General features: G+C 39.1%; 1 protein-coding gene across 1 annotated transcript in view; it reads right to left on the bottom strand.

The window, feature by feature from the left end:
* The window catches only part of BANK1 (B cell scaffold protein with ankyrin repeats 1), a gene marked incomplete at both ends in the record, with an annotated part of 129,443 nt that overhangs the window by 16,546 nt on the left and 88,294 nt on the right, over nucleotides 1–24,603 (bottom strand). Inside the window, 5 exons of the mRNA XM_079534123.1 lie at nucleotides 591–763; nucleotides 2,470–2,538; nucleotides 9,572–9,847; nucleotides 12,573–12,857; nucleotides 14,406–14,502. Coding sequence (XP_079390249.1) covers nucleotides 591–763; nucleotides 2,470–2,538; nucleotides 9,572–9,847; nucleotides 12,573–12,857; nucleotides 14,406–14,502 — 900 coding nt within the window. The remainder of the gene's footprint in view (nucleotides 1–590; nucleotides 764–2,469; nucleotides 2,539–9,571; nucleotides 9,848–12,572; nucleotides 12,858–14,405; nucleotides 14,503–24,603) is intronic.

Genomic DNA, 24,603 nt, shown 5'->3' with positions numbered 1-24,603 from the left:
CAATTTTTTCAGTGACTCACTGTGTGGGCTTTTGTAAATCTTGTTTTTGTGCACTTCATTTTACTCCATTCATTGAATATAAAGGAGCTGAAGAGCTTTTCTGAGAATTGTGAATTTCTAGGTAGAATCAACACTTTCAGACAGGCATAAAGCCTGATGCAGTCAATATATATTAACAGTGTATATTCGAAGTAGTCATATTTTTGTTAGCTGGCAGTGCTCAAAAGCACATTTATTTTGTTCAGCTACAGAAAGATGGTGGTTTCATAAAAGATGCATGTACCTATGCCTCACTTAACAATGTAAAATAAAATCTTAGGAGATCAACATATTTAACTTGGGATTTTAACCAAATGCAGCAGCACCGAAATTCAACCACAATAAATTCAGGAAGCATCTCCAATAAGCACCAGTGGAAACAGGTATCTACAAGCAGCAAGTTCCTTGGGAGCTGATGGGCATATAAATCATGACAAGATAAATCACAGCTCTAATTTTTGATCTCATATATATGAGCCAAAGCACAAGAGTTCGTTTTCCGAACTTCTGACCAAGATTCCATCAAGAAACATAAATATTCAGACTCGTACCTGTGGAGTGGGCTGCAGTCTCTGTTTTTCATTCTGCCACTGTTTACATCTGTCAAGGGATTCGTCCACATAAACTGCCCCCTTTTTCAGTTGTTTCTGGACACGGATAAGATCTCCACATTCAGCAGGGATGTTGTGTTTCACAGCTGCCATGTCAGTGTGTTTTCTGCATGCTGCAAAAAACGTAGAGATAAACATTAGTACCTCATTTAATTCTTCTATGATCTGAGTACTTTTTTCCAAGGCATGTAGTATGATTTTGCCATTTGCCATTAGTTAAACTCACAATCCTTAGGATGGCTTTCCCTTTCCCCACTCCTTTATTTCTTTCTTTCTCTCATTCCCTTTTTTTTTTTCTTTTTTCTTTTTTGTTTTTTCCAAATGAGAGAAATACAGTGAATCAATGAAGTATCTACCATTAGTCTTCAGCAGCAGAGCAAGATCTTTCTTAAGCATTTCAATCATTACTATAGCCTGTATTCACAGACTCACCATTAGTGACAGCTCACACAGTAATTTCCTTCTAGTGCTAAAGCTATAGTACAGACATTTTAAAGGAAATTATTGACATGTTAAGACACAACATTTCCACAATATTTCCCCCCCTACTCCTTCTCCAGCTTCAAACACTGCGTTTCTCAAAAGCTGGGGTTGAAATGTGGTCAGAAAGCATCATGAAATTTTACATGATTCTTTTTCTCCCCAGTTGTAATTATCAGATACACTGAGTGATGAGAAGATGTCAGAATCTCTAATCCTCCAACAGATTACAGTGCAGGTGCACAACAGAAGGGAAATGTCAGGGAGATGTATGCTATCAAATTCACGACTTGGTCCAAGGAGGTGTAGCAGCATGGCTATATCCAGGATATTGATACTGAGGTGGCTGGAGTCTATCTCTGTATGAGGATGTTGCTAAGGGACCATGAAGCACCTGTTTCAAACTGCACAGAGAATACAGTCACATTAAGAATTTAAACCATTATTATTAATTAGGTCAGTTTTTCTACTGTGATATGCACTTATATCTTTAGGTGAGGAAGGACCATGGTCAGAAAGTGAAGAAAACAGCTACTGTTTTCTCACCTTTTGATCACTTGCCATGCTAGTTTGGCAGGAATCTCTATTTTTTATTTTTCATCTCTGCTGTTTCTATTTTGACAGAATAATAACCCTAATGACTTGCATCTGAAATGAACATTCAGAGATCAGACCACACACACAGTAAGATGTAAAAGGTACAGTGTTCTTTTCCTCAGTGGTTTAGCGTTCATGCCAGTAGCACTGGGGACTCTAGTCTCCCTGTCACAGAACAAAACAGGCTGTCGCATGCTGCTCTATATGCTTTAATCCTGATCTATTTGTTAGAAGAACAGATAAGAAAAATATTCACTCAGCATTCATTCATTTTGTATGTAACGTTGTTACTTACTTTAGGGTACCATAAAAGGAATTTGGTAGCAACATTTTGATGTGCTACAACTCAAATAACAACTGGAATGCCACCAGTAATTCATTTTACACAGATCTTGGGGCACCCAGGAGAGAACTTAGGCTCCACTCACTGCTGCCTTTCCACGGCTGGAATTAAGTGAGCACAGCTGAGCCCTCCAGTCTTTCCTTTACTTGGTTTTAATCACAATGGAGAAAGCAAACAGAAAGGCATAAAGTAACTCTGGCTCTACAAATCTTTCCCAAAGGACTGTAACTTTTATTTTCCTTTCTTTAATCTGATATCTTCATGCTGCGATAGCATTAAGGATATAAATCACATGCAGGAAAACAGATGCTAAGTCAGTCAAAATCAAGTCACAGCAATTCTCCACTAGTTCTGCTGAAAAACACCAAAGAAGTTAAAGAGCTAAATTGAATTCTGTACCGTGCTTCCTGGCATCGCAGTACATCTTGTCATAGTCGCTGGGCATTTGAGTGGCTTTTTTCTGAAACACTGCAAAGTTAAGAACATAAGGAAGTTAGTCAAAAATGATAATAAAAGACATGAATTCTGAAGGAAGAAGGACAGAGGCTCACGGAAGTAGGCTGAAATACATCTTATTCAAGGCTAAAAGTATTTCTCAACCCACTTGTCAGTCTAATACAAATTACTTGAAAAATTGCTCTGTTGCACAGAATGGTAGGATTACTGATACTATAGATATCATGAAAAGAGCTTTGAATAAAATAAGACTTGTTATATTGACATTATTTGTTTAGAAAAAAACACTAACACACCTCAGTCTCAGAGTTCTTCACATGGTACCAACTATAGCTATAGTCTGTATCTTACTTTGGGGGAAAGCTAAGGCAGGAAAACCCATAGTACCAGCTAAGAATAACGACAATACTTAAGTCAGAATGTAGGCATATTTTTCTCTAGCTAATACAAGCTCCAAGAACAGCAAATCTTGACTGCTTTTTCCCGAATTCTTGCCCATTGCTCATTGTTGTGAGGCGCCTAGAGTACAGCCAGCCTGGGTGTGCCCTGAAACACTGTGAACTTTTGCAGGCAGCAGACGTAAACTCCAGATGGCTTCTAACTTAACTACTGTCGGAGATGCATTTCCCTCTTAATTCCCATTAGTTCTCAGTTCTGATTTTAGCGAAATCCCCTTGATAATCTAAAACAGTACTTTGCAGAGAAGTCATCTTACTGACATTGCTACAAAGCAGAACGTGGCCATTTCAGTGAAACAAATCTTTGCTTTGGAACCAAGGCCAGGTACAACAGAGCTGTGCACAAGCAGCATGCTGTGCATGGCACCCTGTGGGCTGGGCTCCTTGCTCACACAGACCAGGGAAACCCAGCATCCTAAGTTTGCTCCTTGTCTGCCTGCTCAGGCAGCCGCATATGATGCAGCAGTTTCTCTTAGGAAATTTGTGAAATGGAGCATGAAGGGCACGGTGACTTTTAAACTCTGCACATGCCATATGGAGAGGTGAAAAAGAAACAGCTCCTGAGAGGGTGTTTTCTACACAGCAGTACTCCTGAGTATGCCAGTACAGGAGGAGATGATGAATGAAAACAGCTGGGGACTTGGTGTTCCTGAAAATGTTATCGGACAGGTTAAATGGATAGGGTAAAAGAACTACCCAGGCAGTCCAATCTGTCGATGTTGCATATCTAACCTCAGCCTAATACTGATATATTTTAACATTTGTAGTACTCTTCTCTGTGATTCCCAAAGAATCCTCCTAAAGGTGGCCGCCGCGTTACTTAAAATAGTGACTTCTTTGAAGAGAGGAAGTGGAAGTACCTCAACGCTGAGGTAATGCAGGCAGCCAGGATTTCACTGAGTAAGGAGGAGGAGGGATGCACTCCACAATGTCCCTGATTGGTAAGTACTTTAATTGATAGGCTATGAAATTTCTGCTGAGTTTTGCAGTCTTGGAGTAATCAGAAATGGAATTACTCTTCTAGTTTTTCCAACTAAAACTGTTAAAACCACTTTACTTGCTGCATCTTGTTGAAATTATTTTAGTTGGCAGCAAGTACTCAGTGTGGGTGAAGTAAATGAAAACAAATTATTCCTGCTTCTGGAATGCCTGGAAAGATGAACACACACTGCTGCATGACTGCCACAGGGTTAGGGAAGACTCAAGTGATTCACTCTTTCATTCTCACATTTTAATTACTGCTAAAACTCAGCAGAATGAAATAAACAGGTTACTTTGTACAGAGATTCGTTCTGTTCTTGTGCAAAATACAGTGAATATTCCTACAGTAAAACAATATTATCAATATAGCATTTTTTAGGTGTCAGAATGCTACGGTTGTTCAACTGAAAAATATTTTCAGATCCTCTCTGCCATAGATAATCCAACTGAAAAACAGCAGTGCCTCTATATAACATGAATCTTCAACAATATCTGTAAGATCATAAAGACAGTCCTTTTCAATTCATAATCACATTGTGCCTGGCTGAAGTACCTGAACAGGTCAAATACTATGAACTAAATATCCCTCCCTTTGGTTGCTACACAACACAGATGAAGTTCTTTGTATGCCCTAAGTAGAAAACTGAAATATTTAAAATCTAAGTCTCTTGTTTCATAAAATACTCTGCTTGCTACAGAATGATAGAGAACTTAACAAGAACTGTGATGAGTAGAAAGTGCCTAGAAAGAGAGGATGCAGGTTTTTTACTATACCCATAGGTTGATAAAGAGAACATGAATTTGATTTTTAGAATGAAGTGAGATTCCAACACAAAGCTGGGATGGTAAGGAATTATAGTTGCACAATGACATTTCAAAAATTGCTTGATGATGGGCCAATAAGAAGTGATATAATAATCAAAATGTGGAAGAAGTTACATCATGAAAGCAGACAGCTTGTATTGGTAAGAGGCACGGATATGGTTTGTCATCTAGATTTTACTTTACCTGTCTACACTACGAAGCCACATTAATTCTGAAAAAACACACAGCAGTTTTGCACCTTATACTGCTGATTCAAGTAAAGCTTGACTGATTAACTGATCCTCCAGAATGTGCGAGCTAATCATACCATCACCCTGATGCTACTTACTCAACACTTTTGGCAGAGCAAACGCAAAGAAGAGACAGCAAAACAACCACTAACCACCATTAATTTGAATTCAGTTTGCTTAGGGAAATTAATGATGCAGTTATTCATCAGCTTAGTTGAGCTGGTGTTCCAAACAAAATTATCTACTGCCCTGTTTTGTTTAGGAGACATTCAAAATTAAAATCCAGGGGAAACCAAATCTTTATAGAAACGCGAGGCAAATTAATTAATACACTAGGGTTGCACTTATTAACACATCTAACTCGGCTGCAAACTGGAGTCAGTTAGCAGGCTAGCTGGGATGTGCTGCAGTGGGAGACTCCTATCGTTGCCTACTCCATCCTCCCTGCCACAATATTTGAACAGTTCAACTGAGCGTGCATATACCAAGGCAAATAAAGCTCACAAATTCTTTTGTTGGTGTGGATTAGATTGTAAATTAAATGTAGCACAGTGAGGGATGACAAATACACAGGGAATAGCACGGAAAGAATAAAGTAGGATGATGCTTTTTATTCAGGAGATGAGAACTATGCAGATGTTTGTTCACACCTTTTTAGATCTCATTTTCCTTTAGCCAGTTTTGTTTGCTTACACACAGAGCATTGCTCAGGGTGAGCCCTGGAGATGCAGTGCTCAGAGATGATTAAGGGCCGTTCCTAAAGCTATACAAAATATTTCGTTTTCAAGATTAAGACAAAAATTCTGGTGATTCATAACATCAAATCAGCGAAGGAAATGAGATACTGTAAGCAGTATGGCCTTTTTTATTTTTCCAAGGAATGCAGCTGAGCACTGAACAGAAGCGCAGCAGCCCTGTCAGTCTGGCCTAGCCTCGTCCAGGCACTGTGTAGAAGGAGTGTGCTGTGCAAGGAGGCAGAGGTGGCTTAATACCGGAAGTTGCCCCATCACAGTGGCAGTGGTGTCTGAATGACCTCAGACCATCAGAAGGGGAAAGCCTAGCTGTGCCAGTGTGGGAAAACCTGTGACTACATCTGCCCTGGTACAGAAACTGATGTGTTCTAAACACACTGTCAGACACTCTTAGGACACTTCTGACAGTACACAACAGTCATTTCATCAGGATAAAGACTAAGCAACGTCAAGGGCACTCATGGGAACACCACACTGTCACATTGCCCCAGTACTTGCAGGCCAATGCACGTGGTCTGAGTTACAGTTCCAGCATCAGCCTCTCACCACAACTGCATGGGCTGTTGTCAGCCTCTGCCTTGCACAGCATCAGCAGTGAGTCAAGGCTGATAAACTCCCATTTTCCCAAATGAAAAGTAAAATTCCAGTAGCTCAGTTAGCCTACTTGTATATACTGCCTAGGTTTTAAAGTGTAGATCCTACTTTGAAAGTGACTATTAAAAAAGGCTTGCAAAGCTCTGCTCTCCATTAATCAACAGCACCAAGTGGTAATCTACGCAGAGCATGGTTTTTGCCTAGTGCAAGCTTGTGACACCATGTATTTGGAAGCTACTTCTAATTATAAAGAGGGCTATTTGCTAGCTCTCTTTGTTGCTATTCTCATAGAAACAGTGCCGCTTTTGCTTAAAGCAGAAGATGCTCTTTCATAACTTCATGGACTTCAGCGTGTTCTGAAAGCTGTCATGGGAATTCAGCCACTTGCTTTGTTCTGACTGACAGAAAAACTAAATTAAAACAGAAGCCCCAAAACACAATTCATTTTTGTTATGCAATGCTTACACTACTTTTTTTGTCAATAAACAACCTCATAGTTTTCCATCCCCTCTGTGGATGCAACAAAGACAGAAAGAAATCCTTCCCTTGCAGCTCTGCAGACTATTAGCACAACAGTCCAGAGTTCAGTCAGAGCTCAAAGCCTGTTTGTTCTGCAAACTCTCAGAGCACGTGAGGATCAAACTACAGGTGACTGTACAGCCTTAGTAGAGCCCTTCTGTGAACCATTCTCTATCCCTGTTTTTCCCAGAGAACCTGCATCTTACTGAATATCAGAAGGCAGTTCTGAAGATCAACCAAAACTGTGTAGTGAAGACCTGTTTCTTACAGAAATATTATCTGTTTTAGAATTTAAAAGGTATTTAGTGAATGGGCATGGAATACAGACTGGGGAAGGATGCCTGGGTAACTAAAAGCTGCTCTGTGGAACTTCTCTCTCCACCAAAGCCCCAGCATAACTCATATAAGTCACTGAAACTGGCACAGGCTCACAAGTCTCTGATATCAGGCTGCTGACTCAGGATTAGATATACTAATGAATGTGAAGTTCTGACCACTCACAACAGCCACTGAAAACAATGGGATCTCCGCTCTGAATGAGTAAAGGGCTGCAGGACAGTGTTTATCCACGGCATTCCAGTTGCTTCGTACTGGGTGTCTAAAAGCTCAGTGGATATGGAATAACGCTGCAGCTAGGGCAGGCAGGAATCGCATTTTAATCAAAAATGAGAATGGAAGAGTTTTGCATCTTATGCTTGTCCACTTTAAATACCCGATGAAACAAAACGCCCGGGACAAACAGCAGCATGCATATAAATATTACATATTTAAGGATTGTATCCTAATGTTTGTGGCAGGGAGAAAGAAGTAAAACTACTAAATGACCTTAACTTATAACTTTTTCATTATTTGACTTTGCATCTTCGGTAACGCTCTTTTTAACATAATATATGGAAACAAAACCTGAAACCATCATCTGTTTGTTTGAGAGATGAAAAATGTACTAGCCACAGCAGCTTTATTTTACATCAGTTAGATTAAATTATAAAGCAACGGATGCAAACACATGCAGATTTTAGGGATGGATTTGAATAAAATGTTCTGGTTCTTACTGCTGAAACAGTCTTTTCAGTTCTGATTATAGCATTTTTAATATATTAAACTAGAGATAGGGATACTGCTAGACTGGATGAATAACTTTAACAGTTGCTGGAAAGGACAAACAAATAGCAAGAGAAATCTTCCAGCTGAATTTCTGTCACTTCTGCCTAACATTTCACTGTCTCAGAAATGCCTGCACAAAATAGGAGAGTGAGAAACCCCCAAGCTGGAAGCAGTGTGACTGCCAAGGGAAGCAGGGGCCTAAGTGGACACGTGAAGTGCTTTTGATTTTCTCATTTATGGTGCAGATAAATGAACTTGAAACAGAAGCTGATTTCACAGAACAATAATTTGTCTCCCACTACTTGCTTATAAAAGCCAGGTTCACATATATGGTATATATGCACCATAGGCCCATCAAAGCAGTTGTGCTGAAAGTCTCCTCCTTAGTGAACAGTTTGGGTAGACAAAGCAGAAACCCTTCAGTGCAATAGAAGACAGTAAAAGCAACCTTCCAAATAAGGCACCTTAGTGCAACAACCAAGTAAGGGTTTTCAAGTCACTGGAATGTTTATGATGGAAGACCAGGATCTGAAACACTGCTCTAACCATCCCAGTAAAGGCAGGTATTTCAAGATTTTTGTAATTTAACAGACTCCCTGTACACATCTTGCATGGTACTGTAATGATTCATCCTTCTGCCTCCCAAACCTGCTGTAGAAAGAACTACTAAATGATGAAGACATGCCCACACATTCCAGCCCTCTCCTGAAGTTATACAGCCTGAAGCTAGCTAGGAAGAATAAAACAGATCTTTGACTGAAATAGGAATGACAAAGGAGGTGCTTCTGTCTGTGATAGGAAGATTTTGCGTAGTAGTAGTCCTGCCTTAATGCACTGGATAGTGTAAGGAAGCTTCTGGTTTCCTTCTCAAACCCGTTTTTTGCTATCATTTATTCTTATGCATGTTCTTACACAACTGGAAGATTCCTTTAGAGAGAAGATTCATGTATCTTGGGGCTTATACTGAGATCCCTGAAAGTTCACATGAACTTCTGTTACTTTGAAAGTTGGCTTCAATCTGAATTGGGCTAAAAGATAGCATTGTGTTTCCAAGAAGTTCCACCATTTTTCTCAGAGATGGTAAAAGGGCACAATCCTTCCTCACATGGTAATTTCTAGCACTGCAAGAAGGGAATTACAAAGGAGTCCTCACATTGGCATTTCTCTCTACTATTCACATCAGGAAAACAGAATGCAGTTAACAACTCTCAGAATCAAGGCAAAACAATTTGATAAAGAAACTGAAAGGAAAAGCTACTCAAATAGTACATTCTGTATTATACTGTTAAAACAGACACACTCACATCTAGCCCAGTGATTCTTAATCTTCCATCATTTTGTCATATTTTTTTGTAAAATTAAACCAAAAAAGTGATGTTGTCTTGGATGCAAATTGGAAAGTATCATTAGTCAGACATGTTCTCAGCTCATTTGAAAGGTGCGAATAGGTAGACTGAAGCAAATGATTTGCTGGTTTGAAAATAGCTGAACAAAGATCTTAGTCTTTTAAAAAAATATAGTATTCATAAAACAGAGCAGATGTCCACATTCTATCAGCAAATACACAGAAGCAAGCACAAACCTTGTACTATGTATGGAGTGTTCTCATTTCTGACTCCTGAATGCTCGGGACGAGGGGCAGGAACGGGCGGCCTGTTCATGATAAATGATTTGCGTTCTTTCCTTCTCTCCTCATCTTCCTCATCCAGTATCAAATCATACAGATATTCATCATATTCTACAAAAGTATATGGGTGGTCCTCTTCATCATCTTCCTCACTGGTATCGTGGTCTTCTCTGTAGCATGCTGTGTTCAGTCCATGTTCTGTTTCACTTCTCTCCTCCACAGAATTCCTCTCTGAAAAAGTGAAAAATTATGTTACATTGATAATAAAGAAAGGATATTAAGACTTAAGATTTTCCTAATGTAACTTATAGTCCTAATTTCACTTTTAAACTAAGGTATTCCAATTTTCACCGGCTTCATCGTCTAAGTCAGTAGAAAGGATATCTGAAAGGAATAATATCAGCTCCAGGGCCTTCTCATGATTTCACATCAGAATATCGAAATTAGATGCTAATTCATTAGCTCCAAAATAAATCTTACTTAAGAGCAATGCTGCATGCCCCAGTTGCTCCCACAAGAGTCATAGGAATACCTTACTTACTGATGAAGCTAAGAAAGGAGTCCCCGTGGATCTTTGGCATTTGGGGAAATCACTGTTTGCTGCTGCAACAGTACCTTAAGAATGGAAACATTTCTGAAAAACACTGGGTTTTGTCTTTCCAACATTTTCACTGTCCCATTTATTTTTGAGGATTTTCTGGAGAGGTACTATAGGGAAAGGTTAAAAGAAAAATTAAAAAGCTCTCTAAAGGATAAATGCAATGTGTGATCTCTTATAATTTATGCTAAGACTGTTCAACACTCCATACCCAAGTGATCTCCCTGGGTCTCTCCCTACATTTAAGAGTATATCTAAACAGAACTTGCTGCCCTTTAGCTTTGGCGTTTTACAGCTTTAAAAGGAATTGATAGGTTTTCTCATACCTGGGTTTGTTTGGATTTATTTGTATTTAAAACTCCCACAGACTGTTAAGAATTAGGAAGCTGTCATAGAAGCTGCCAATTCCATGGTTGTTTTCACCTTTCCTTGTGCTGACCTACTCTTTCTGTGCAAACACCAAACTTAGTGCAGTGAGCCATATTTTCCTACTGTCGTAGTAAACTGTACACACACGTATCTGCTAAACCAGGCTATGCTCACTACCATAATTTTAAATCCTTGGGCTTCTATTTAATAATTGTTCTATCTGTTTATGGTTTCAGAGAAGCTTAACAGTGCCTACAAGTGTGACACATTTACAAATGACATGTATCCCTTAAAAACAGCTTGTACTATTAATACATATTGTATTTTGGTTCTGATAAATTAAAAAAAAATTATACCACATTTAATATGAAAAATATTTTGTTTGCAAGCCATTATGAAAGTTCTATTTCTTTCTCTGCAGGATTTTCTCCTTTAACCCTCACAGTGGGCACTCTCATGCCACTGCCAAAAAAAAGTCTTCAAAAGAAGGAACTTAACTTTTAGGTCTTCCACAGCAGTAGCTGACTAAAAATACACAGCAGTGACTCATTGGAGCTCTTCTTTAAAAGTAAGTATTATCCCACTTTAGCAGGAGCCTGATAGCCCCATCGTCACATCCCAAAATGAAATGAAATGAAACCAAGCCTAACATTTCAGGAAAATTCACAGCATGTCTTAACTGAACGAGTCACACGGATGTGTTTCTAGCTGCACTGGCCTTATCAGCAGCACAGGACTCAGCATAGGACACTACACAGCAGAGAAGCTTTCTCTGCCAGTATCCATATACAGATATATAGACAGAAACTGGCATCTGGCAGAGAGCAATGCATCACTACTTAATGGTGTAGCCACATGAGAGCTATCCCAAGATAGGCATTTATATCAAGCTTGCTCTAAAAAAATCCTGTGTGTCAAACTTGCCCCCTCATTTGTGCACATATATAGCTACAGTTGAGTATTGCACAGCAAGCAGAATGCATCTGCAGTTGCAATTTTATTCTGTTTCTCTTTGTTTTGAAATCTGCAACTTCCTGCATAAAACCAGCTTTTTCCTTCATGGCAGAAAACAGGAGAAAAACCAACCTCAAGCAGGCTATAAAGCTAAAAAGCTATCTCTGGGTACTTACGTGAACATCGAAGTCTTTCATTATGGTAATTCAGGATTCTATTAGATTAAGCCACATTTAAAAACAGAGTTTGTGCGCACACTTACACGTGGAGTCTGTGACAAGGTTTTTTTCCTACATGATTTTTAAAAGACTCTATTTAAGCTTGAATTCTTTTGCATGCTTATTTTTTCCCAATGAGAGAAAAAAAAGATAATCACTCCTTCTGAAATAGATGCAAATAGTATTTTCTGCTTCTCATACTTGAATCAACCCACAGCTGAACATGTTAGATTTTTACTTTTGGGCTGAAATATTAAAAAAAAAAAAAAAAAAAAAAAAAAAGGAAAGAGAATCAAGGCATTTCATTAAAAGTCACAATTTCTCCTTCTCCTTTTGGTTTGTAACACAATATAGTGTTTTGTTTCTAATCACAACATTGGCTAAAATGAAGTAAAGTACTGCATTACTTCATTTTCTCATTTCTGTATTTCTGTGAAATTCATTCAGTCAAGATAGCATTCAATATTTTTAATGTAAATATTTTTAAAAAATTGAGAAAAAATACAAGTCCAGTGTTTTATCTCGGAACTCTATTGTGTAAATCCAGTATTTCATGTTATTGGGCACCTTTCTGAGATGTGCAGAGTGAGGAAAAGCTGAAACCTGAACCCAGCAGCCCACACCACAGTACCAGCTGACCTACCTGGTCATGAAGACCTTGTTGCAGCAAATTTCACAGGTATGTTTGTGCTGCAGAATTAGGGCCATACTGCCTAACTACTACTATTAGAAGTGATCGTATGCAATTTCTACTGCAGCACTTAATGTGTTTGCACTCACGTTTGTATCTGTGACTACTTTCCTCCCAAGCTCATACCTTGCGACAATTGGTGCGGCTCATCCTGTCTCAGGGTGCCAGGCAGATTTCGAGGAGGAGGTGGGGGCGGTTTTTTGGAGAAAAAGCATTCTCTGCTGTTTTCTTCATAATCACAGTCAGGTATGCTGGCATACAAATTGTCAGGACTGTTGACAAAGGTGTAAGAATCTTCCTCCTCAGTTTCTTCTGCACTGTCTTCTACACCACCTTTTTCTTCCTTATCCACCTCAGCTTCTTGTTGACATTTTGATCCAATTCCATGTTGATCTCCTGGGTTCTGCTCAACTTACAATGTTAAAGAATGCTTTATTTCATTAAACATTTGCTATCTTGAAACATTTCCCATTTCAAGGATTCCCACAGAAGCAACACAATGGCTAATAAAACTTTTATGAACTAATGCAGCAGAAAGACTGTCAAATACATATTGCCAGTGATCAGCTTTTAAATATTTACCAAATCAACAGTGGAAGTTTTTATTATATCTTGCTGTGGTACACAAAACTTACTCTGGTACACAATATCTTTGTGCACACAGTATGCTAAACTATTTTGGAGTTACTGTCAGAATGAGATCACATCCACTTACCATGCCTCCATAATTTTTATTACTGGATTTTCAGTGCAGCACAGTGCACTGCTTAGGAAAACAAGTTACACAGTTCTGTGGGCTATGGCTTTGTTTTTCTACAATGGATTTTGGATGCTTATTTATATCTCTGTAAAATGAAAATAGCACTGCCCTTGGAGACACAGCTGTACTTCTGAGGAAATTCTGTGGGGCTTCTAGGTTTTCAGGGGGCTATGGACCACAGGTTCATCCAGTGAAAGGATGAACTTTCAACACTACGTACAGCACCAAGATTTGGGTAGTCCATCTAAGTGACATAAAGTGAACTATACAGGTCTGTCAGCAGAATTACAGTCAATACAGAGCTGGTAATACAGAGCCCTTTCCATTCTGAGTTACCCCTTGGAAAGGCCTTTATTTCACCACTGGTTAAAGTGGGAGATTAGGGCACATAGTTGACTGACTAACATGGTCAGCTGTTACAATTTACATTCTTTTTCCTTGCATCTACCCTGAGATGCTCCTATATACAGAGGAAACATGATAGAGACAGTAGATACATATCAGGGCTAACAGATTTCTAAGCTACATTTTTAGTGTCAATTATATTACCTAGACATGCCAAAACAGCAGGCTTAAACACAGCAAATAAGAAATTGCATTTATACATAGAATATGAGACAGTTGGAAAAATACAACTGCCAACAAACCGATAAGACAAAAACAAGATAAAGTTTAGTTTCATAAATCCATGACAATGCAAAAATATATCTAACTACAAGAGACTGTCATCAGTAAATGCAAATAAATAACTCTGCACTTTTCAAGGGAAATATATGATCACACAGATTAGCTACAAACTCATGATCAATCTGTGTTTAGGTTCATGAAGATCAAGATGCAAAATGCCTACTACCTGTGCCTCCACACAGGAGTTGCCCACACCTGTAAGCAGTGTCTTCTCTTACATAAAGGTTCTCTGAGAACCTGGAGAATTCAGCTGTTTTCTAGATGTGAAGCAGAGACCAGAAATTTGCAGACATTACCAGGAACACCGTTTGCACTGCGATTGTCTCACAGAGTGATGATTTTGTCATCCCTTGCTTGCATTTCCCCATCTCCTAGGACATCTGTCCTCTCCAGAAGTACAAATAACATAGAAGTTGTAAGTATTAAAATAATTTGGTCCCTATGTTTGTCAATAATCTCACCCAATGCAGCACATGATTTGCTACTGAGAAAGATGCCTCATTATGACTTACTTATGGCTGGTTCAGCTTCCATGCCTCCCATAAGCATGTACGCATCCTCATATTCCTCTTCCTCCTCATGGCTGGAGAAATCATCTGTTGTTTTAATCTACAAATCAAAACAGAGTAGAGTTTTTTGTTGTGTTTTGCTTTTTGTTTTGTTTTGTTTTTGGTGATATCATTCCTAAATAAAGCCATAAAAGGTCAACAAAGAAACAACTATTCTGAGAGGAACAGCCACATTTTTTTCTTTTGGTTCTGTCAAAAAATGTTCAATGTTTTGCTAACTGTAAATAGGAGACCGAAACATAATGCATTCACAACTAATGCAGTAGTACGGACAGAAGGAATGTGTGTAAAGGACACAAGGTACTGCCATGAAGCGATATCCAAGGAAGGATTCAAGGTAAATCATCTTTGCTCAGCACTGCACAGGGTTATCCAGACATTTCCCTACTTTATTCCAAACTCCAGAGCACTCATCGGTAATGAGAAAAATCAGTAGCAGAAAAACAGAAAGTCTATAGGACTTTACTATATAGCTAGAGGGTGCACAAAGTACAAGAAACCTCTGGAGAGCTCATTACAAACGGCTCCTGAATCCTAATGGTTGGCACCAAAAGCCACATATGCACTAAAAAACCAGAAACAGAACTGTAAAGCACGTTAGCATTTTCACCTCAGTGCCCAAATGAGGCAGAGTACTGTTTCTTTTTCCTCTAGAAAGCTATTATATTCAAAATTCGGATCAAGAGGTCGGAACAATTGGTTCTCTAAAATGTTATCACTGTAGTTCTTCAGGTAGAAGAGGTAGAAACTTGGGCTCATCCATAGCCACTAAGAGCAGACTAACAAGGCAACCACAGAATTTCTGTTGTCTTAAAACTTACAAAACACACCTGTTAAGTGCTGATTTTCAGAAAAAAATGGAATCTTGAAAGATGACTTTTCTTTTCAAAGAAATGAGCAGGACCCCAGTTCCTGTGAGTATAAAATACAAAACTATCCTGCGCAGGCACAATTGAGACCTCAGTAATTATTCAGGAATTTTGATGCACAAAATACTAACTCTGTGGGTTTGAACACATTAATCCAGAAGAGTATATGGAGACAGTAAGCTCCATACATTACTCAGTCTGCAAAATTAATTTCAAGTAGATGAAGAGACAGAGAAGTCAAGAAAGATAACTGGTGATATCTTTCCACATGCTGCAGACACTGATTCTCATAATCCTGTGCCAGATTCTCAAGAAGTTTGTTCCCAGTATTCTGTTAGCCTGGCAGCTACAGCCATTGGGATGGTGTAGTCGTAAGTTTATTATGAAATTAATACCATTAGTATGAATAACCTAGAGATGTTCAAGGCCAGGCTGGATGGGGTCTTGGGAAGCTCAATCTAGTAGCTGGCAACCCTGCCCAGAACAGGGGGTATGGAACTAAATGATCTTTTAAGGTTCCTTCCAACCCAAACCATTCTGTGATTCCATTATTAATATCAAAGTGTGAAAGGGGACAAAAATGAAGAAACTATTATTTCTGGAGAAGCGAGAATGCCTTCTTCCCTGCTGCTCTGTTACAAAGACATCTCATGAATGCCAGTCCTGCAGAAATGCATCCATCAGACAATGCATCAGACGCCTCCCTTGCTTGCTTTTTTTTTTCCTCTCGTCTGAGAATAGTGCCTAGGTGTTCACTAAGTTATGTCTGCTCCCAGCAATACAAAACTAATCTTTGTCTTTTGTGCCCAAATAGAGAGCCCATTCTACTTGAGCTTCCCCGTTATTTAGCTGGTTCCCCTATCTTTCACAGAAACAGGATATCTCAAAGTGTCCTGAAGTTAGCTGTATGTGCTTAAATGTAACTGTTCAACTGGGAAGAAAACAGGTCTTCTGCTGTACTTCTTGTGTGACACAGATGATCCTTGCAGGAGAAATCAAGCAAGCAGAGCTCTAGATGTAATCTCTCCCACTATTACAGCAGAGGACTGTTTCAGACAAATTCTTTCAAGGTGTTCATCTTTGTTAATATATATATATACATATATATATATATATATGTATATATCATGTACTATATATATATAGTAGAATGAGGTCAAAAGGGAAACAGAGAATGGAGCCATAAAAATAAACCTCGTTAATTTTGGTGACCACCTCTGGTAAGTAGAGAAAACAATTGCTACTTCCTTGTTTTCTTATTCAGCATACATATTTCTCTGAAAGGAACCTAGTAACTCACAGAAAACCAACAGAATAGATATACTTAATATGTATATTTTAAATCTGAATGTTTTGGAGGATTGAAGGCCAGCTTAGTGGCTTCTCTGATAATGCTGAATCTTAGAGAATTCAGGATGACAATCAGAAGTTTAGACACTTATCACACTTCCTAAAGGAGATACAGAGAAGACGAATAAATGGAGATTCTTTAACTAGACTCACAGGACTTAATGTATAATGATTATGTATAAGGTATGAATTAATCAGAAACCTCCTGCAACACAGTGCCCAGAAACGCCGTGCAACTGCAAATGGGGCAGCAAGACCAAAGGCAGTGAGTGTCCTTCTGTCCTTCCTTGTTTCAGGACGGGAAGTTACACAGCTGAATCAGAGTAATGCCACAGCTGAACTTGCAAATGCTTCCACAGGACCCTGGATGATCACATTTCTTTCAGGACCAGACTGTTATATATGCTTTGTCACAGACTTTGAATGTAATAGCTCAGCCAGCATGATGTTCCTACAGTAGAATTTAGGGTGTGGTATACAATATGCATACAGACTTGAATTTTGAAGTTTTTTGAGACTGTCCTACTGAAAATAGCTCTTTGGTGTACACTAGGATTTCTTAAGAGTGTCAAGCAAACATCAGGAGGAAGAGCTTGCTTTAACAAAAACCAGTATTATGGAAAAGTACGGATCCGCTAATGAAGGACCATTAAAAAGCACAAAAGTGAGAGTCAGGAAAGTAAAATTTACTTCAAGATGCAACAGGAATTTTAAAAGTGCTCTGACAGACCAATGATATTTTAAGTACTAAGATTAAAATTAAAAAGTATTTAGCTTTCTTTCAGTTACATATTTTAACTGTCTTGATTAAGTCTTGTGTTGAGGTAAAGACCATCAGAACAAAGGCCAAGTTTTTGAACAGCTCCAAAGCTGTCCCTCTTATGCAAAGCCTGAACGGATTTACTTCAGTTATTTCTTTTGGAAAGCCATTATCATAAGTTGCCAGACAGTGGTAGCAACTGTCACAATCCATATGAGCTTGCTGGAGAGGTTGTAAGGGAACGCAAAGCCCAGATGCAAGTAGAGCAGTGCTTTTAAAATGACCTGCTGCTATACATGTGGGTACATGAATGCCTAGATCTTTCAGGCATCCTAAAGTAGCAGTCTCTATTTTCTCTAAACATCACTATTAATGAAAACCAAGGGGATGTGGGCCTGTTTGCAGTTGCATTTTTCTTCTTCACTACTGACTCGAGTAAACCTGGAAGTAAATGTGAGCTTGGAACACTTCAAATCTTCACGGAATTGGATAAGAGTATGGCCAGCCATAAATCACCTCTTTGGATTGTGGAGTTGGGAGGAATTTGAAAAATCTTCCCATTATCTAAATTGCTAATGGAATACTGAACAGTAGAGGAAAAAGGACAATCCCTTATGCAACTCTAATCAATATGCCTTTCCATTTTGACAATGAATTGTTAAAAAATAGCCTTATCCAAACATTTCATATTATTTGTGATTCTTACTAGCTGCATTTCATCTTGCACCTAAGTTTTCTTGTAATGACCTTTAAGTGCCTCTGCTACACTTCTGAGTTTGCCCTCTGTTACCTGATAGTTTTCACTTTCTTCAGACTTCATTCTCCTATTTGAATTGATCTCTTGCTGCACTTCTTCACTACTATCTTTCCTACATGAAAAAGCAAATTCGCACTCCTTCAAAATCTACTGCTATTATTTCACATTCTCATCTTAAGAACTTTGTATATACAAACATATCCTAGACCATTCTCATGAATTTTATCTTCTGCCTGGACATCCTCAATGAGTATTTTCTGCTTGGATTTAGAGAAAAGAATCCTGTAACTGTTTCCCTCCCTTAAATTATCAAAATCTTAAAGCATTTAAAAATATGCTGGATAATGCCTCCTGCTGTATTCATTTCCAACTTAGTATTTTAAAAAGTCCTCACTACAGCTAAATCCTGTTTCTTGGTAGCCCCACAAGTTAGCTGCTCACTTAGTCCTCTGGTCTGACAGTCTCTGCAGCATACAGTCTGAGACACTAACAGTCTGCTTTTCCACTTTGCTTGTCCCCAGGGATGCTCAGCAAGTGTATCAGAACCTCTCTGTGACCTGGACCTCTGAGCAAGACTATGCACTGCTGGTAAACAAGAAGCATTTTTTCCCATTTCCCTTTGGCTTCGTTTCTCTAAATGAAATTGCAGATAAACTTGTGCCTCTCCAGTTTGTTAACACGTACCAATCACTACTGATGAGTATTTGCAATTCTGGAAAAGGAAGATAGCATAAGCAACCTAAGTCTCTATTTTTGAGAAAAACAAATTCTAGTATGATCATGTGAAGTTCTCTACTCCCATAGAAAGGAATGGTTTTCATCTACTCTACGCCTCTATACTGCGAGGTGGAATATCTTATTTGTATAAGTTGCAGAGAATCTATTTTCCTAATTAAGAGAGCTGTTAAATAATTTCACCACCTTTTCCAGTGACTTTCTGACCTGGCATGGAAACCTTATTGATCTCTTCAAAAATGGTATCCACAGAAAACTAGGACCATAGGAAAAGCCCAGCAGGTCTTCCCACAAAGTTTACTTTCATGAGTGCTCACATTCTGTGTCCTACGTTGGTTTTTCTGATCTCAGGAGCACAACTATATTTTCGTAAATGATCCCATCAGTTTTGTTTCATTACTGAATCATTTGTTGGTTTTGACTGTAAGGGGTTTATTTGAAAACTCAGTTTACTTTTTTATCTAATGTTAAAGCATAGTCATAATATATTTCTCACCCCTACGTTGCTTCCAAGTGTCTTCCACACAGCCAACTCTGCATTTTAATGTCAGCTGTTTTTGGATGGGTGACACATCACATTTCGTTTAGAAAGGACTAAAATCTGCAGAAGGAGGATTGGATTCCAACTAAGTCCTAGTAGAATTATAATTTTAAGGCTAACTTTACGGAGCATTTCACAGTAGTTTCTGATGGACAAGTACTGTTGATAAAGACAACAAATTTATCTTCCAGAAAGAGCACAACACCAAGATCAGCATGGAGAGCCCTTCCCAGAGACAGGGCTGTCCTTCTGGCCTATGTGCATAACATGGCCAATTCTGTGCCAGCTGCTACAGAATTCAGCAGCAACAATAAAAACATTGCTTTCCTCTGCTATCAGGTATTAGGTGAAATACTTGAGAGGTTATTTATTTCCATAGGAGGCATCACCTGTGCTCTGAAGGCTATTAAATAGCGGGCTTCAATGCATTTCCAGATGACGCAGATACAGATCTCTCAGTCAGAAACTGCAGAGGTGGGAATTGTGTGCATCTTTTAGCAAACCACAATCATGGCTACTGCATTCTCTGACTGGAAGTGAAAGAGGAGTAAAAAGGATGGAAATTGGCTAACTCCTCTCAGAACCTCAAGAGTGAAGAAATTGTTTTCTTCAGTTGGGTATTTCCTCCATTTCTCTGTCATGGACTTAACAGACTTGTTTTCAGAGCCGTATTGTTGCTTTTAGGATGGAAAAGCTGGAAAGAAACACAGCAGCTGGACATTTCCCCAGGCCTGGGCGATGTTCTCATAGCACACCTCAGACCCGCCAGCCCCACCTGCGTAGTCCCCAGCAGCAAGTGAAGTAGAAAGTACCATAACCACATTGCCACTTGGCAGCCATCTTCACAGCTATTCTTCCTGCTGTCTCACTCTCAGCATAGTCCAGCCAAGGCAATGCCCTCTATCACTGGGTCTGTCACAGCTTTCCGGAATGCAAAGAGAGAGAAGAGAACCAGATATGCTCTAGCAGATCTTCTTCATTTGCACCCTCAGTACTTTCTGAAACATAGGCAGACAGTTGGGAAAACACTTTCATTCATTTCTATCTATACCCCTGAGCTACAACCTAGTGACCAACCACTCTGATTATAAAAATTTTCTGACTCTCAAATTTGCATATTATCTACACATTCTACAATGTTAAATATTCATCAAAGCACTGGGAGTGTTTTAAGTATTTATTGCTTTTTTCTCAGGGCCCTGTATGAGCACCTGGAGAAAAGACTGAAGAAGCCAGCTTCATAAATGATTGCATGCATCAGGACAGAACCAACGCTGCTGTTCATTATCTTCATTAATGCTAAACACTTGCACTACTCTATTGCCTTGCTTGATAACTCAAGCTTGCAAAAAAATCCAGATGATGAGACAATGCAGATTTCTCTAAAGCATAAGCTTGGTGAAACTAATTCAATACAGTCACAAAGATAAAAAAGAAAAAATCCACTTGGGAATAATCTGGTTTCAAAGCACTAGTTCTGCCGGGCAGGTGGGAAGAGAGGGGGTGGAGAGCAATTCTGCTGCACATGTTCTGCCATGAAATGCTGAAACAGAACGTGGTTTTACAGCAGCGTGGGCTGAGAAGGCTGGGGCTGGATCCAGCCGTTGAAACACTTGAACTTGACCTTCTGACCTCAGCAAGATTCGTCTCAGAGAAAGAACAGCACACATTATCCTGGCAGCCAAGAAGGTTGCTTTCTCCTGCTAGCTCTCCAACTGCTGGAACAAGCTGCTCAGCAGCGATGAACCCAGCCTTCTCAAGGAGTGAGGCTGAGCCATCCCTGATGCACTTGGGGTTGCTGTGCACAGGGAGGCCCTGGGCTCCCTTCTCCATTTCACCAGGGATGCAGGAGCAGGCAGGCCCTGGTGTGTAAGAGCAGCACGGTGCAGAGGCACATCTCAGGCTGTGCTCAGGACAACAGAGAAAATGCAGCAGTGTTGACACCTCTTAAATATGACCCTTATCCTCAGCAGTACAATTTTCTTTTGAAGGCATTTTCCTGTTGCTTAAGACTGCAGAACCATCTTTCCCTGAGCACAGATTTCTCTTTTTAAGACATGCATGTGTATAATTTATTTATGTCTATGGATTTCAGTTTCACTGGCCAGTTTCCTGCTTTACTCAGTTCACATCAAGAGTACCACAATCTTACAGACCACCATACTTAACTGCTGACAAAACTCTTCTTAAAAAATGAAAAAAAAAACAACCCTATACTAAATTAAGTAGGTAAGAAATTATGACAACAGAATGACAATAAAAATAATATTGTGATATTTACAGCAATTAGTAAAATTCCTTCTGCATACACTTTGCCAGAAGTTCCAACAGCTGCCTTATCTTCTCCAATACTAGAAGATAATGAAGTGTTAGAACCTCATGCCAATGTGCTCGAGGCATATTAAGGCACATAACTATCAAAGATGCACAATTATACGGAATAAAAGAAATGAGATATGAAACACTCCACTGCCAAAATGTAATGATTTTGGGATCAATTTGAAGTACATGTATGACTCAGACGATCTGCAGCCTATTAGGAAAACAAACAAAACTGAAACATCAATGGATACCCAACTTTTGGTTCAGCTGTTTTAACACGAGCAAAAGAACTGCATCGTTTGAAGTAATCTATCGCAATCTTGTGTAATAGTCTTTTGGACTCTTGTACTAAACAATTTCATTTGCATGTCTGCCTATAAGTTTATCACAAGCAGATTTACAGCACCATGTATCAGCCAGCTAACATTCCTGAGTTGATCCTTATTTGCATCTTTATTTAATCTAACTTCACACTTTACCCGTATGCCTGTCTATCAATCTTTCTGAAACTTCTGAAACTGAATTTCTGGAGAAAAAAAAAAAAAAAAAAAAAAAAAAAAAAAAAAAAAAAAAGCTCTGCCTTTGAACCATTTCATCACCATGGAGGAACAGCCAATAGACAACACCACCAGGCTAAGTAAAAGTGCAGTGTGTGTGTCAGTAACTGCATATCTTTCTGTGTTTCAAATGTCCATTTATTTTTACAGAGCCTTCAAAAGAGCACAGATTTGAAAGAAAAACATTACTGCAGAAAGGAAAAAGTGTGTGGGGGAATTTTAATCACTAAACTTCATTTACTGCTTTATACAAAAATGCTTTTTTTCAACCAAATCACTGCATTCTCCACTGGAAGAACTTGTGCCCACTTTCTCTTTCCTAAGCATTTTGTTGTTCTCAAACTACTGAATACCAAGGGATTTTTCTTCTGAGCATTCAAAAATAAAATTCCTCCTCAGACTCATTTTAGCTCATTTCTCCTGTAACAACAATTCTTGTTCCTTCACTTTTCACACACCCACACGACTCTCTGAAAGACTTTCAAATCTCATGGAGTACTGATTCTACTGAACAAAATATCCACTGCCATTTGACAGGCTGTGTAATCAATGCAAGCTCCACAAAAGCACTTCCATCTCACCAACAGGTTAATTTTTCAATCTAGCAGAATACATTTTTTTCCTGCTTTTCTTAATTATTTTTCTGGGAAAAATAATAACCATTCTCCAGAGAGCTTCTCTTTCACTTGATGACAATTATTCTGTTTGAACTTTTAGAGTAGTTACTAAATTACTGCTCCCTTAACAGACTATGGGGTAGCAGAGAGGAGGTGGAAGGCTCATTAAGTACAATGGATTGTGTAGGCTGTGAGAAAAAGAACCCTTTCTATAAGGATTCCCCCCAGGAATGTGAATATTATGTGTAAGTATGAATGCATTGGACCTGGCTAGGATGGAGTTAACTCTTTTCATAGTATGGTGCTGCGTTTTAGATTTGATTTAGTTAATGTTATGCTCACCAATAAAAATGGGGGGAGGAAGAAGAGGGTGGGCTTTCTAGCTTACAAGGTGGATGCTGTTTGGAGACAGGCTGGTCTTCAGACTGCCTGTGGGAGGTGGTGAACGACTTCCTTTGCTTTGCTTGTATTTTTTTTCCCCTCTTTCCTTTACCTACTAAGCTGTATGAATTTTGATCTATGAGTTTTCTCGCATTTGCTCCTCCTGCTCTCTCTCATCCCACTACAGGCAGGGCAGAGGTGTGTGAGTGAGTGGCTGTGTGGGCACTTAGCTGCTGACTACAGTCAACCCACCATATCAGACAAGTATAACCCTCTAAAAAGGGACATGTGTGGCATAACCTTTATTTCTAAAGCTTTTCAGGCTATGTCAGTATCAGTAGCAACCACCACGCAACGAATGCTTCCTTCTGTCAGCTCGTGACAGTTCTCCAGAAGCTGCTGTCCAGCTGAACACAACCCTGGCATGGCTTCATCTGGGCCTCTCACACCTCCACAACTCACACCTGTGATGGAACAAAAAAATGCTCTATTTGCTCAGCTAAAAAGAGTCAGCTGCAGTGCCTGACTAACACAGAGTAACAGAAGAGTTTTAGAACTTATACCTATTTATTCCTGCATTCATCTAGTTTGCACATGCACAAAAATTTTATCTGCAAAGGAAGAAAATGGTCATTGGCTCTGAAGAGCTCTTTGATTCTCTTATTCAACAATAATATGAAAATATGAGAATGTTGGCTTTGTAAAGCATAATTGTTTTTTAGATGACCGTACTATCAATAAGGGCTGCAAAATTCTTCAGGGGTACAGTAGCTAAACAATGGTATCTGAGAAGGAAACCAGACAGTGAAAGAGAAGACTTGCAGAAAAGTTAATGTTGGCACAACTGAAGAGCTTACGCTTAAAAAGGAAGAGGAAATATCTTACGTTTTGTAAGTTTTTGGACCAGTGACTATTTGGAAGGTAAGGACAAGGACAGGGAAGGCTTTGAGCAAATAAACAAGCATACAGCCCGTGAGTCTTCCAACCCCCTTCCAGTACAATGAGGATGAACACAGTTTGATGGAGAAGAACATACAGTACTTCAAGATGTTGTGTTTCAAAACCCTGTGCTCAAGATTTTTTAAAAGCATCTTATTCACTGGAGTCAAATGCAGTCCTGCCTATGCTACTATCAGAACATCTATGATTTATCTAGCTCTACAGCAACAGTAAATTATTCCCCATACCCTGTTTTGTATTCTAAATATAAACACAGTGTTGCTCTACAATGTTAAGCAGATTATGTACTTTA

The sequence above is a fragment of the Tetrao urogallus genome (assembly GCF_951394365.1).
Source record: "Tetrao urogallus genome assembly, chromosome: 4".
Lineage (NCBI taxonomy): Eukaryota > Metazoa > Chordata > Aves > Galliformes > Phasianidae > Tetrao > Tetrao urogallus.
This window is presented reverse-complemented; position numbering and strand designations above follow the sequence as displayed.